General features: G+C 35.9%; 1 protein-coding gene across 4 annotated transcripts in view; it reads left to right on the forward strand.

The window, feature by feature from the left end:
* The window catches only part of MARF1 (meiosis regulator and mRNA stability factor 1), a 31366-nt gene that overhangs the window by 3799 nt on the left and 12490 nt on the right, over positions 1-15077 (forward strand). For 2 of the 4 annotated variants that reach the window (XM_085302581.1, XM_085302585.1), the window contains exons 2-14: positions 1081-1285; positions 2951-3619; positions 4672-4846; positions 6416-6642; positions 7762-7879; positions 9389-9561; positions 10276-10707; positions 11219-11388; positions 11492-11653; positions 12425-12614; positions 13281-13459; positions 14370-14450; positions 14796-15032. In XM_085302581.1, coding sequence (XP_085158707.1) covers positions 1139-1285; positions 2951-3619; positions 4672-4846; positions 6416-6642; positions 7762-7879; positions 9389-9561; positions 10276-10707; positions 11219-11388; positions 11492-11653; positions 12425-12614; positions 13281-13459; positions 14370-14450; positions 14796-15032 — 2960 coding nt within the window. In that variant the 5' untranslated portion in view covers positions 1081-1138. Of the gene's footprint in view, positions 1-1080; positions 1286-1954; positions 2057-2950; positions 3620-4671; positions 4847-6415; positions 6643-7761; positions 7880-9388; positions 9562-10275; positions 10708-11218; positions 11389-11491; positions 11654-12424; positions 12615-13280; positions 13460-14369; positions 14451-14795; positions 15033-15077 lie in introns of those variants that run through there. The other 2 variants (XM_085302593.1, XM_085302603.1) reach the window with 2 other exon arrangements.

Consider the following 15077-nt stretch of genomic DNA (forward strand, 5'->3'; position numbering starts at 1 on the left):
GCGGGCGCCGCCTCCGGGCCGCGCGGGGGGCTCCTGGGCAGCTGCCGGCTGCGGAGCGCCGCCGCTAACGCGCGAAAGCAAGTCGTTAACTTCCCTGTTGTTTTTTCAGTCATCGTTTTAATTCCTCTGCAGAGTGATTAGACCAGATGTTATCGGTTCCTTTTAAAAGTCGCATAATGCAGAGTTGTAGAAGTTGATTAACTGAATGTTTTATGCAATGTGATATTAGGAGTACTTGGAGTTCACATGGATAAACACTTCTACTTTTAAAAAAGATAAGAGGCAAGCTGTTATTCTACTGTTTAAAAATAACTTTAGAGACAAACCTGGTAGCACGGAGTACGTTTTGTAGTTGCTCTGCTCAACAGTAGGTGTAAGGAGCTGAGGTGTAGTTAACTACTTCAGCATGTAGTTAGAGGGCAGGAAGAGTTTGTTACTGATCTTTTTTTTTTTTTTTTTTTTTTTTTTTTTTTTTTTATAGTGTGTTTGAGCCTTGAACAAGTTGCTTTGCTTCTTTGTCATTCTGTAAAGCTAAACTGATGTGGTATGCCTTGAGGTTGGTTGAAAGTTAGTAAGAATATTTGTAAGTAACTTTTAATTCTTTAAAACTTTAAATACTAAGTGATGTCCATCTGATGCAAGGAGGTAGTTTTATATTAGATGATGAGAAATAATGTATATGCAGTCTTTGATTCTTTCAGCTGAGTGCCATTGCTCTTATTCTGTGTTCACTGCTTGAGCTGTTCTTGAAAATCTACTTTTGATTTCTCTTTTTAGAGAAAGCACTGAAATTTACTGTGAATCCTATTATGTCATCAGTAATGTATTTTGGGGACTTTGTAGCTACTGCAATAAACATAAACAACACTCAGGTTACTTTACCAGTGCTTCAGGTCATAAGGAATACTGTAACACTTACTGCAGGAGTAGTCAAGGCAGTGTCTAAAATGCATAATTAAATGTAAATAATGCAGGTTCAGTGATTTAGTAGTAGTGGAATTTGTTTTACTTACTTGGACATTTCTTTTTCTTATTTTAATAATGTTTTCAAGTGTTTTTTTTCTCCTTTTTTTTAAGCAGGTTGGAAGAATGAAAGGAGAGGGAGATAAAAGAATGTTGAACCATTTTGTTTGGCTGTATGATGGAAGGAAACAAGAAGGAGAACCTATGCAATAGATCTTTTGGATGGTTACAGCGAGAAGAGAACGATGCTAAGCCATGGCTCTGGAAACTTTCTGATTGCTTTTCTGCTGCTGAAAAAATTTTGCCTTGCAGTGCAAATACGGTAATTCTCTGCTTTTAGTAAAAGCATAGCTGAAATACTGATACAGAACAGTTCAGCTAACTACAGTGCTATAGCTGGTTGGCGGGGGGGGGAGAGAAGGTGCTTATCATGGAAAGCACAAAGTTCACCTTGAAATTTAAGGTCATTAGTGATGATCTCGGCTCTCATCAATTTTGATGCAAGTACATAAGTTGCTCTGCTTGAGAGGTTTTACTCTCTTGACCTGTGTGTTCAGAATAATATGAACAGTCACTTCAAAAAATGTAAGATACATTTTTGAAAGCTCTTTAAAGCTATTGCTGTGGAGTAGGGAAGTATCCTTCATGCTTCCAGATTTTAATAACAGCTTGGAGACAAAATTATAATGTCATGAAGTAGGTATATATTAGTTATGGTAATTGTGGCGTGCTGTTCTTCAAAAATGTCTAATTCTTTATTTTCATTGCTTTAAATGTCCCTGTTCTGTAATTGAATATTGTTGTGTATATTTAAAATGCATAGTGTTCAGGATTTAAAAAAAAATAGTACAACACGATGACTTGCTTGAGCCAGCAAGCTCTAGCCATAAAGTAACTTTATTCGTTCATACGTTCTCAATCTGGCTTTCATTGGAAGTTATGGAGAAAAGAAGTGAACAGGCATCCTGCTTTATTGGTCTTCTCTTCCTAGGGTTTAGGAAGGGAGTTACCATCAGTTCTGGAATTTAACTTGAACTAGTTCCAGAGTAGTTATTGGCCTAGTGCATCTTCTATTCATAAGAGGTGGACTCAGGTAAAGAACAACTGTTTTGTACTTGAGTAATCAATTATTTATTACTATGTAGCAGGAGCTGTGTTAAATCTAGTTCAGAAAATAAAAGTTTTGGTCTGAAACTCTGGAGCAGTGAGTTGTATGCAGCTTTGCACTGCTGACCTTGACTGTTCTGGAGTTTCTCATAACCTCACTCTAGTTTTTACATATACTGTTTTTAAGAATAAGTTTATGCCTTTTTTGTCTTTTAGCATTTTGCTTGGTACCTTAAATCAGAATATATTCTGATTAAGAAGTAGCAAGTAATAAATTCTTATTATCATTGTGAGAATTTAGCCTGCTCTGTCCTCTGTTACTTTATCTCCTTAATACTATTTTTACTTTTTTGAAGTATTCGTCTTTCACTTTGTTACTTCTAAATTTTTAATACTGTTTTTGAGACATTATTGAAAGCTAAAGAAGATTACATTCGTATCTCTTTGATATCTTTTATTTTACATTCTACCCATCTGGATTTGCTCATTTAAAAAAATATATATATACACTCTTTTTTTACTTTACCATTGCAGAGTATCTCTAAGGCTTAGCTAACTGCTCCATACTTCCTCAACTTTGTTTTTATAGATCCATTGTTATCTAGTTTGTTGTTGCTGGATGGGGGTTTTGTTTGTTTTTTGAGGGGAGCTGTTGCTTCTAAAATTCTACAGTAACAGTGTTCCTCAGATTGGCACAATATAACTGGCATATTTATTTTAATATTTTGCTTGTTAGGCAGTGAGGCAATAGTAGTGGTAAAGTTGGCAATTCTTAAAACTTCGGATCCTGTCAAAATTGTAACTATTTAAAAATATCTGTACTTATAAATGGTTGGTTTATGAATGTTCCTGAACATAACTTTGAGCCTTCTTTTTCCAGAAAGATTACATGGAGAACAAGAAGGTTACTGTGGAATTGAAGGATGCTTCATCTTCTCACAATGCTGGCTCTAAATTGTTTCCAGCAGTACCGCTTCCTGATGTTCATCCTCTTCAGCAACAGCAAATACAGCTTTCACCTGGCCCGAAAGTAAGCTGCTGTGCTCATGGCTCTGACTCTTCTTGTACTCCACAAATGCATTGTGGTGGTGGTGGTGGTAATTTGATTCACCCTGGCACAATATTAGACTCCAAAAGCACTGGGACAATTACTTGTCAAGTAGGGTCAGGATTTGCTTATCAGTCTGCATCTTCACTGAAGAACCCTCCAGCTAGAAGCAATTTGGCAGGCATTGCGAGTGAGTTCCCTGGTATGTGTATAGAAAACAGTGTATCTTCCTGTCAACATCTGCCCTGTTGTGGAAAACTCCATTTCCAGTCCTGTCATGGTAACGTGCACAAACTACATCAGTTTCCAGCCCTTCAGAGCTGCACATCTTCTGGCTATTTTCCTTGTTCTGAATTCACAAGTGGGGCTACAGGCCACTTGGATGAGCATATTGCACAACCGGAGTTAGCATCACATGTGTGCGCCAACCCTTTGCACCTAAACATGGCACCTTCAGTTTGTTTAAAGGGCTCTCACTACTGCAATGACTGCTTGAGCAAGGTTTGTACACATCACATTTCTCATTTGTTAAGTGTGGTATATGGTTAATGGTAATAAATGTTAATGGTAGTAAATGTTAATTTTTGAGCAAAACACTGGCTTTGATGGCTTGCAGCTTGAGCCCTTCTGGTTGGTGGTGGGTAGCTGAAATGCAGTGGATATCCTTTGATTTGAAGGTGACCTCTTCATTGAGGTAACATTCAGTTCAGTGGGAAGACAAAACAGTCTATCGCAGTGTTTAGCTAATAAGGGATCTGTAATGTACTCAGAATTTTGGCTGGTTTTGAGAAATGGAGTTTCTCTTGATAGCTCCAACCATAGTAGTGACTCTGAGAAGAGGTTAGATAACATCTAATGTATACCCATGGGCAGCTGATCAGTAAAGATCTTTCTTGTAACTCAAGTGCAATGTCTGATGCTACAAGGATATTTTGGTTTTATTTTGGTTTGTTTGGTCTTTGTTCAGTCTTCCCAATTGTAATTTATACTTCAAGGTATACTTGACTTACAAGACTAATTGAAAATAGAATTTTAATAGGAAATCAGAAGTAAAATAATACACCTCTTATAAAGCTGAGTATTTAAATTTAACTTTCAAACCTGAACTTCCAATATAAAAGACATTCATTTCAATAAATTAAATAGTAAGGTTACTGTATTTGGAAATATAACCATTATTGGGGGGAGGGAGAAAGGAGATGATTCAACTTTGTACTCTGTGATTGTGATGCTTTCACAGGCCAAGTGATGTATTCTTTTTAAAGAACAGATGTTAGTACTTTGTGAATACTGTGCATCTTGATGTGCAGACTTAAATATCCAGAATCCTCCCTTGCATTTGGAAACCTAGAGCTAAGTATGCTAGGGAAGAGACTCTGGGATAGAAGTGTGATTCATGCAGTGATACTGCTGTGAATTAGCTTGATAGTGTACATTTGAATTCAGGCTTATGAGGGGGCAGGAGATTGGTTTACAGTGAATATTTCTAGCCCAGATAGTATGTGTTTATACTGTATATTAAATGAACATGTTTTGAAAAACTGTCCCAACAGCCAACCAGAAATAACCTAGTTGATGCTGCTAAAATCTGGCCAAATATTCCTCCTCCAAGTGCACAGACTGCACCTGTTTCTATCCCAATATGTAATGGCTGTGGAACCAAAGGAACAGGAAATGAGAAGAATTTGTTACTGGCAAGCAGCCTTGGCAAATCACCACAGAAATATGGTAAACCACATTTATTTGAAAATTGCACTTAGTGGATGCACTCCTTTAATGTTGAATATGAAAGTTCTCTTAAACTCTACTCTCTGTATTACACTCTGGAAACTTCTGTAATGCCAAAAAGACTAAACAGTAGAAATATGTCTAGTTGATTTTTTGTAGCTTAGAATTTTGATTATGTTTCTATGCAGTTGAGAACTAGAAAAAGGAATTTAAAAATTTGCAAACTGCTTTGTTCTAGTGAAGTATAGGGAAATTATCTTCAGCCATCTTTCAAGAGGATTTTTTTTAAACCTGATAGTGTCTGGTCTCACTTCAATGCAATAAAGCTGTAGTATTTATGGTTGTGGGTTTTTTTTTAGTGTTCTTGAATGGAAAATATTGTATGAAGTTGCTTTAATGATCTTTCTATACTTTTATACTAGCTATGATTTTTTAGTAATTAAAGCATTGCCAAATTTGTATTCCATTAAAAAAGATTATTTGAAGTATTTTTGAGAAATAGTTTTGATCTCTGATAACATTTTGGTTAGCAGCTTGAAACTCTAGATGGCAAGTTACAAGTTGTGCTTCCCTTTGTTCCTGAGGAGGGTAGGAAAATGAGAAAATTGATAGTTTTACTTTCTTATTGTAAGACTTTTTATGTTTTTAAGATGCCACATCCCAATTAAGCACTCTTACAAAATTCAATTCTAATGTATCTATAGAATCTGTAGAAGAATAAATAGACAACAGTACCAAACAAAAAAAGATGATTATCTGGCTTGCTTAATTCTATGTTCTCAGCTAACTTCATGATTGTTTCTGACTTGAGAGGATTCTACATCATTTGTTGATGTATTTCTTTTCCAGTCTTGCAGCAGGATGCAATGAGTTTACATTATTGATTCAGCATGTGTATATAACTTTGAAAGACCAAAAACTTTATTTGCATTTCCCAGCATGTAATAGCAAACTTCTAGCCTGACTCTTTTGAATTGTATGATACTCATGCATTTGTTCCATGCTACCTTTATTTATATACATATATGTATACATACATATATATATATATATATAAAATCATTTGCACCATACTGGTAATCTCATTCGGTTTAAGTTCAATGCTTTATCTAATACACAACGTTCAGTTAACGACTCTCGTGCTTTGTTTCTGTTACTGCTTCAGAACCCACGGAATTTGATGGTATAACACAATTCAGACATTTTATGGCTAATGACACTTCAAGATTCAATAATACATTTTTAAAATACCTTACTTGATTCTTTGATAGTTTCAAAATAAAACTGAAGTTGTCTTGTCTCTTCATCCTGACTTAAAAGTTCTTAAATGCTTAAGATTGATTTGAGATATTAAGTGTTTCCTTTAAGGAACAAATTTGAAAATATCTGATTGTTTTATAGATTCTCTAAGAAAATACAACTAAATTTGCATTCACAGGCCTGTTCTTCTCTAACACATGAAGATTCCCACCTTCCATCTCTTTTGTGAAAATGTCTGTAGTATGCAAAATTTAATGTACTTAATATTTTTGGGATTAAACTGTGAGCTGTGTTGTTAAACCTACACAGGGTCTCCGGAAGTGGCAATAACGGGCCAAGTTCTGGAAAATTTGCCCCCCATTGGAGTCTTCTGGGATATTGAAAATTGTTCAGTTCCCACTGGCCGCTCAGCTATTGCAGTTGTGCAGAGAATTCGTGAAAAGTTTTTTAAAGGTCACAGAGAGGCAGAATTCATCTGTGTGTGTGACATTAGTAAAGAGAATAAAGAAGTTATTCAGGAGCTGAACAACTGTCAGGTATGAAAACAGCATCTGCTTAAAGTGTTCTTACTTGAAAATATTTGTGCGCTATTAAAGGTAATAACAGTAGTGATTCCTGTTCACTAAAGATGTTTGTGTGTGTATGTGTGTTAACTTCTGTGCAGTTTTTCTGTGTGGGTTTTTTTGTGTGAATCTAGTTTATGGTTTAAGTAGGCTTGGGTTTTGCTTTTTAATGCTGGAGATCACTATTTGCTGATGTTACTTCTTAAAACTGAAACTATGTTCTGTATATGTAGATTATTATTTTATCTTTATTTTTACAAATGATTTTGATTTCATTCTGTAACAAGAGGTGAGATACTTCTGGTGTTATCCTTCAAATTCATTACAAAATCATTAACCTAAGGGGACTTTAAGGCCAGGTGTGTGTGTTTGTGAGTGGGGTTTTTTTTTGGGGGGGGGGGAGATGAGAAGGGGTTAACATTTGTTAGTGAATTCTACACTGATTAGTGAGGGCAAATTGGGTGTTTGAGTAAGGTTTTTGTTTTTGTTTTGTTTTTTGCTTTGTTTTTTTCCTCAAGTTACAGGTATTGATTGGGACACCTTTACTCTAACATTCTATTTTCAGTTGTACCTCTATTTCTTGATATTCTAAGTTAGGAATTCTCCTCCTGACCCTTATGTTGAAGATCTGATACTAAGTTCTTTATTGGATGGTTTCAGTCTGAGGTTATAAGATACTTGCTAATGGATTACTAAGTAGACAAACAATCAACCTATATGAAGTAAAATGATTTGATAGCAAGTACTGGATTTGTTTGTTACTATTCTATTTTAAATGAAGACTTGTGCAATGTTTTAATAGTAGAGGCATTATACAGTTGTAGAGAATACATGGCATAAACTGATTTTTAAGTAGTGCAGAACAGCATAGGTTGTCACTTAACACGTTGCTGAACATCTAGAGTTGAAGGTCATTACTCACCAGAATAGTTTGGGACATGTACGTTCAGATTCATTGCAAATGTGTGCATTCATTTATCTTAATACAAGCTCATTCCTGTGGCTTCTACTTTTGTTAATTTTTGAAATTAGATTCAAGCTAGTATAGTTCATATTCAAGCTTTCCTTTAGAGCATCTTGATTTTTCCACAGGTAACTGTTGCACATATCAATGCTACTGCAAAGAATGCTGCCGATGATAAGCTCAGACAGAGTCTTCGGAGATTTGCTGATACCCACACTGCACCTGCCACTGTGGTTCTTGTGTCAAGTAAGTGTTCAAGCCATTTGTTTAGAGAGTTCTGTTTCTCTCTTCAATAATGCTGCTGTATCTGGCAGAGTATTATGCTTTTCAAGGGTTGTGTATAGAACTAGCTTTAATTGCTTAAGAATTACAGAATTCAAAGAACAGTTCTGGTTGTAAGGGACCTTCAGAGCCTGCCTGGCCCAACCCTCCTGCTCAAGCAGGGTTGCACAGGACCACGTCCAGTTGAGTTTTAATATCTCCAAGGGTGGAGACTGCAACCTCTCTGGGCAGCCTGCTTCAGTGTTCAGCCACCCACATAGTAAAGAAGTGTTTTCCATTCAAGTGGAATTTCCTGTGTTTCAATTTGTGCCCATTGCTGCTTGTCTTGTCACTGTGCATGACTGAGAAGTCTGGCCCAATTTTCTTGACACCCTCCCATCAGATATTTGTACACATTGATAAGGTTCTACTCTGAACCTTCCCAGGCTAAACAATTGCAGCACTCTCAACCTTTTCTGGTATATCAGATGCTACAAGCCCTTATTAATCTTCATGCCCTTCATGGGATTCACTCCAGTATGTCTATTGTGTGTTTTTTTTTGTTTTGTTTTTGTTTTTGTGTTTTTTTTGTTGTTGTTTGTTTTTTTTTTTTTGGTACTGGGGATTGCCAGCACTGGACACAGCACTCCAGATGTGACCTCACCTGTGCTGAGTAAAGAGAAGGGATCACCTCCTTCAACCTGCTGGCAATTCTTTTTCTGATGCAGCCCAAGATATTGTTGGCCACCTTTGCCATGCGGGCATGTTGCTGGCCCATGTTCAGCTTAATCATTAGGACCCCCAGGTCCTCCTCTGCAAAGCTAATCTCCATTGTTAATGATTTCAGTATTAGCAAGGATACAGTAGAGACTATAAGTTGACAGACCTATTTTGTTAAATTGACATTGGAACTTGACATTGATGACAGTTAACATTGATGTGTCCTGCTGAGTGATATTAGGTATGTGTATAGAACCTGTCTAATGTTAGAAAGCTTCAGCAGGAACCTAGTGAAGTAAAACTCATTCAGACTTCCTTATGGCAACCTTCCAGTATGCTTTGAGGAACACTTCCTTTTTTTTTTTTTTTTTTTAATAGCGTACTATACAGTTAAAAATGCAATCCATTCAACTATTTAAGTGGTGTGTATTGTCTTGGGCTTCTCCCTAAGGTTATAATCTGTTTTAAACTAAATAAATGTTTGTTACAAGTGTATAAAATACCAATCTAATGCCTTTCCAATATTTTGCTGGAAGTTGGTATTAAAAAGGAAGCCCTTGCATATGAGATTGAATGCTAATAACTGCTGACTTAAGCTATATCTGTTGAGAAAGCTTGTGACTGTTAGTGCTCACTCATGGAAACTTTTAAATGATAAATAGAGCCTGTCAAAAGAGATCTGGAGTTTTGCTTGTTTAATCTGGTTTCTCAAAAAAAAGAAATTCTTTTTGCATATGTTTTTTTGTATATTTATTTTTTTCCCCTTCCCCCCAGCGGATGTAAACTTTGCGTTGGAACTCAGTGACTTGAGACATCGACATGGTTTTCGGATAATTTTGGTACATAAAAACCAAGCTTCAGAAGCACTCTTACATCATGCTCACGAGCTTATCTGTTTTGAAGAATTTATTTCAGACTTGCCACCAAGGTTACCACTGAAAATGCCAGTAAGATTTTTATTTCTTGTGCAACAAATATATCAATGTGTCAGACCTCCCCTTGCCCCCCTTTTTTCTAATTTAGGTGGAAAGGAGGCTACAATTATGCTTTTCTAGTATAGTAGCCATGCCTCTTGAGGCTGAGGCGTAATGTCGTCCACAAACTTGACTAGTGTGTCTTTCAGATTACTGAGTCAATTTGTACTTTCTATCTTAAGATCGAATGAATAAAATAATAAAAGAACAAAATAATTAAGAGTAGGTAGTAAGGTCACATTCTTATCACTTAGTATTTTATCAAATAATATAACTTACATGCTTTTCTTTCACAGAGAAATAGAAGAGTGAGAACCTATCAGTGTACAAAGACAATTTTGCAGTGCTTTCCTAATGTTAAAAATAATCTGTTTCTGAGTAGTTTGACTGTCCACTGGATTTTTTTCCCTGATCCTCTCTAGATCTGCTCGTTTGTTTTTGCACAGCACTCAAGGCCTTTTCTTTGAAAGAGCTCTTTAACAATGTGTTCACACACATTTTTTTAGAGTATACAGAATTCTTGAGTAGTTTAAGGACTACCTTGCTGTTGGATTTTTTCCAACTGAATTAAATGTTGGGAAAAAGATACTAATTTTGGAACATGTCACCAAAATCCAAGTAAATACTGTTCTTGAACACTACTTGAGTACTGTGATATGAATGAAATCTTTCATTCTCTTTAAACAGGCATGCCATACACTGTTATATGTTTACAATCTGCCAACAAACAGAGATAGTAAAAGTGTCAGTAACAGACTCAGGCGTTTGTCAGACAACTGTGGAGGAAAAGTACTGAGTATTTCTGGAAGCAGTGCAATTCTTCGTTTTTTAAATCAAGAAAGTGCTGAGCGGGCTCGGAAGCGAATGGAAAATGAAGATGTGTTTGGCAACAGGATTGTAGTATCTTTTACTCCCAAAAACAAAGAAATTAGTGAAACAAAAACCTCAAGCTTTGGAGCTGAGAAGGTGAAGTCTCCCAAAAAAGTTAACAAGAACACAAAGTTGTGCCTCCTCAGCAAAGAATCAAATGATCAGTCTTCCAGTACCAAAAGCCCTGCTGGGAGAGGATTACAGATGCATGGATCTATTGTCAAACCTACAAATGTTAAAAGTTTACAGGTATTTTTCTCCTTTGCATTCCTACTTTTCTTCATTTTTCAAGAGTTAATTGTGTTACAACTTTATTTTTAACTTGTAAAACCTATTTAATGTGCCACTTCAGTAGTGACTTTCCAGAGTGAGAGCAATATTCATCCCTTTTGAAAGCAGGCAGTGAGTTTAAGGGCAGTTGTGCTCAGTTCTCAGTTTGGAAATATTGTTGCTATTTACTGAGTCTTGTATATCAGGCCACTTCTGACTTTATCAGCATTGGATATGTGTCAAGAATATGCATCTGTTACTTGCAAAGGTACCTAGGGTAATTCTACATGGCATAGCAACGATATGCATTTCAACTCTGACTGTTTATTTCTGTCACACAGACACACACATGTGCAATCAAGTATTCATGGTTCTAAAATGCTAATGATAATGTAATTAAAAAGTTTTCTGTTAGCTAGGCTTGTAACTGAAAGAAAGCCACTGGCCAGGAAATGTCTCATTCTTTTGCAATGACTTCCTTTTCATGTAGGAGCTGTGCCGCCTTGAATCAAAGACTATCAGTAGAAATACTGAAAACCAGCAAGACCACTTGAGAGAACAAATTCCTTCGCCTCAGAGTAACTCTAATGCAGTGGTTCCTGTCTCTTTGGCAACCAAAAAAATTGGAACAGGAGAATCAACCTATAAAAGTAGTCAGAAGTATGTTTAGAAATAAAGACTTTAATGTTGGCTACTACTTTAATATGTTAATGCTGCAAAATAATTTGTTTTCTTTTTTTTTTTTACATATATTTATAAACAGAAAAGAGACCTCTGCTTCCAGGAGTATTACCAATTCCCCTGTAGATAAAAAAGATAAAGATGAAACTGTATTTCAGGTCAGCTATCCCTCTGCTTTCAGTAAGTTGACAGCTTCAAGACAACTCAGTCCTTTACTTGTGTCTCAGAGTTGCTGGTCATCTCGGTAAGTATCTGTGTCATATTCGGGAGGTGGGGTGAGACTGGCCAGTGCTAGCCTACTCACAGTATATACATTGCTTCTTGACATTTGCAAATGGATTGGCATAAACTAAAAACATTATTGTAATATACTATGATTCATATGATGAGAAAAGCAAGCTAGTGCTGTATAATGGCTAGCTGAGGGTGGATATGAATGAAATAAGATGAAGTGATTGCCTTTTAAACAGGAACTTATTTTGTGTCAATTGTTTTTTCTACATACTGTCTTTATAAAGCTTATAAGAATCTTCAGAGGTTTTATAGACCCTTGTTTCTCAAATTCAGTGCATTTTTTTTTCCCTCCCTGTTCCCCCCCCCCTCCCCCCCGGCGCCAAGAGAATTTAGTGAGCTTGGAGAAGTTCCCTCTAAGAATACAAATATCTGCACCTTGCCAAGTATTAAAATCATTCGAATTAGACTTTTTCAATATGTTAGCAATATATAAATTTGACAGTCTTCTACTAATTAAATTGAGCCACTTTGAAACACAGTGTTATGAATGATTTCCTTTTCTCTTATGGGGAAGACTTGTCTTGTTCTCATGTTTTACTTATGTGATAAAATGTTGTTTGAAAGTTTTGTACATGGTGTGTGTGTGTGTATACACACACCAGGAGAATGCTTTAAATGTTCTGTCTGTGGACTTGATGTGTTTAGCCTATATCTTGTTTTGACATATATATATATCAGAGTTCTGTAATAACTATTTTAGTTTATATTTTTTTTTAACCAGGAGTATGTCTCCAAACCTCTCAAATAGATCATCTCCACTCACGTTTAATGTAATAAATCATACCAGTGGTACCGACTGTCCAGATCCTTTTGCAAATGGTGTAGATGTTCAAATCAGCAATATAGATTACAGATTATCCAGAAAAGAGTTGCAGCAAACTTTACAAGAAATTTTCTCAAGACATGGCAAGGTAAAGGCTAAAATATCTTTATTAAATCTGTCTTTTGGATAGTCCTTGTTTGCATACTAAGGAGCATGTTTGTGGTCTAGCTTTAAATGAGCAGGAAGGGAAAGCTATCCAAACATTACTTTTAAACCTTGTTAAAATGAAGTATTGCATATTTCCCCTAAAAAGATTGTAACATCGCTTGCACTGTCTTCATAGATCTGGTACTCCGAAGTTTTGAATATAAAATTCATAAGTGGCTCATTGGTCATGCAGGGAAGAGATTTAGACTTCCTGACTGAATTCCTAACATCTTAAAAACCACAGTAAAAACTGAGCTGCTATTTTGGATCTGTGTTAAAAGTCATTAAAAAGAATGGAGAGTGCAAAGTAATAAAAGGCAACTATATAGGTCACTTCTATTTTAGAATGAGCTGTAGGTTGTGTTCTTCTGACACAAGTTCTGCACAGAAGGATGCTTGCATTACAGGAATGCCGTAGCCTTGCTTTGGTCAAGGCTCTTTATGTTTAGTCCTTGTTTGCATTGTCCTGTTGGCTGTGCCTCATACTCGGTTCCCATTTGCACTGTATTTGTCTCTTGGCCGAAGCAAGACTGTTATACTCCTGTGTTAGTTTGACTTGGGTTAATATTTTGAGATAAATGCATAAGGCTGTGTTCTTTCCTTGCAGGTAAAAAGTGTAGAGCTCAGTCCTCATACAGATTACCAGCTGAAGGCTACAGTTCAGATGGAAAGTCTGCAAGAAGCAATCAGTGCTGTCAACATTCTTCACAGATACAAAATTGGTAGCAAAAGGATACAGGTCTCATTAGCAACTGGAGCTGCTAATAAGTCTCTCTCCCTCCTTAGGTAATGAGCACTTTGTCATTTTTTTTTATTGCTATAGCATATATTTAATAGCAAGAGGTGAATTAAACTTCTGAGCAAAGGAAGAACAGGAAAATAAAGTGAAATCTCTGTGACCACTTGATCAAAGTGCCGAAAATCCTACTAGATTGACAGTTTATGGTTTAGTAACTGTAGGTTAGTATAGTTTAGCATTTTTGCATTGCTTACATCTAATTCATAATACTGATACATACCAAAATCTACCTTGTGCAACTGAGTTAAGGTTATTCTTGGTATCTTGATTTCTTTTTCCTTCCAAGAAAGTGCATACAAATCATCTGTTTTTGAGGATGGTGTACACTGTTTAAACACTGGAGCTTTTTAGTCTCAGTTTCCTATATGGAAGACAATAGGAGCAGAGGGCAAATGCTTGTGAGAATAACAGTATTTTGTCCATTTCACTTCCTCATGCTAAAAGAGAATTAGGGGAAAAATCTTCATTTTTTTGTCACAAAAAAAACTCCAGTAAAAATGGTGCTTGGAGTGTAGCTATTCTCCAGTTACGTAATTCCTGTGATTATATAGTTCACAATTTTATTTCATTCATTTAAGTACGGTCTGCTCTCTGGTAATTTCTAATGGTATAGCTTTAATGTTACTCTCTATAGATGCTCAAAACTTTACTGCCACGTGTGAAAAATGTAATTCCTTCAGACAAGTTTCCTAAATGAGTTAGCAGAAACATTACTACTTGCACTCCACTGATCGAAGTGTCAGTTTTCATAGCACTGGGATGGAGGGAATGCAGTTCTCTATCATATTTATAGTTCATAAACTGTATATGTAAATATCTCTTGAATTGGACAAGAGACTACCTAGCTAATTTGAATGTAAACAATTTTGTGCTAATACTAAAAAATTCCATTTATAGCTCAGAAGCAATCTCCATTCTGCAGGATGCACCTGCTTGTTGTCTGCCTGTATTCAAGTTCACTGAAATCTATGAGAAAAAGTACGTTTTCAGTTGCATTTTTTTTCTTATCTAGTAGCTTTTTTTAATGGAATTTGTGTGATCATTTGCTGTAAACTGTAGAAAATAATAGAATTGTGTATTATGTTTTCACTATAAGGTATTGCAGCATACTGTTTATCCAGAGATAAGAGTACCAGCATTCCTTAAAGGTTATACTTTCAGTATTTTACTTAATTTTTCTGCCTTAAGATAAATAATTTTGTAGGTATCTTAACAATTTTCATAGAATAATTTCTGTCTTTTTTTAATCAAAAAATGCCAATTAATGTTCTTTGATTGAATTGGGATTTTATAACTTGTATTAAATTCAACTTTTTCTTTTAGATTTGGGCATAAGTTAATTGTATCAGATTTGTATAAGCTAACGGATACTGTGGCAATCCGTGACCAAGGAAGTGGGCGGCTGGTGTGTCTTCTACCCAGCAGCCAAGCCCGACAGAGTCCTTTGGGATCTTCACAGTCTCATGATGGTTCTTCAGCAAACTGCAGTCCTATAATATTTGAAGAGTTGGAATATCACGAGCCAGTTTGTAAGCAGCATTGCCTGAATAAAGACTTTATGTAAGCTATATATAAGATCTTACAAAATACTTTGTTAACAACAGC

This window comes from Rhea americana, unplaced genomic scaffold, assembly GCF_003343005.1.
Source record: "Rhea americana isolate MKP2758 unplaced genomic scaffold, rheAme1 scaffold_10, whole genome shotgun sequence".
Taxonomy (NCBI): domain Eukaryota; kingdom Metazoa; phylum Chordata; class Aves; order Rheiformes; family Rheidae; genus Rhea; species Rhea americana.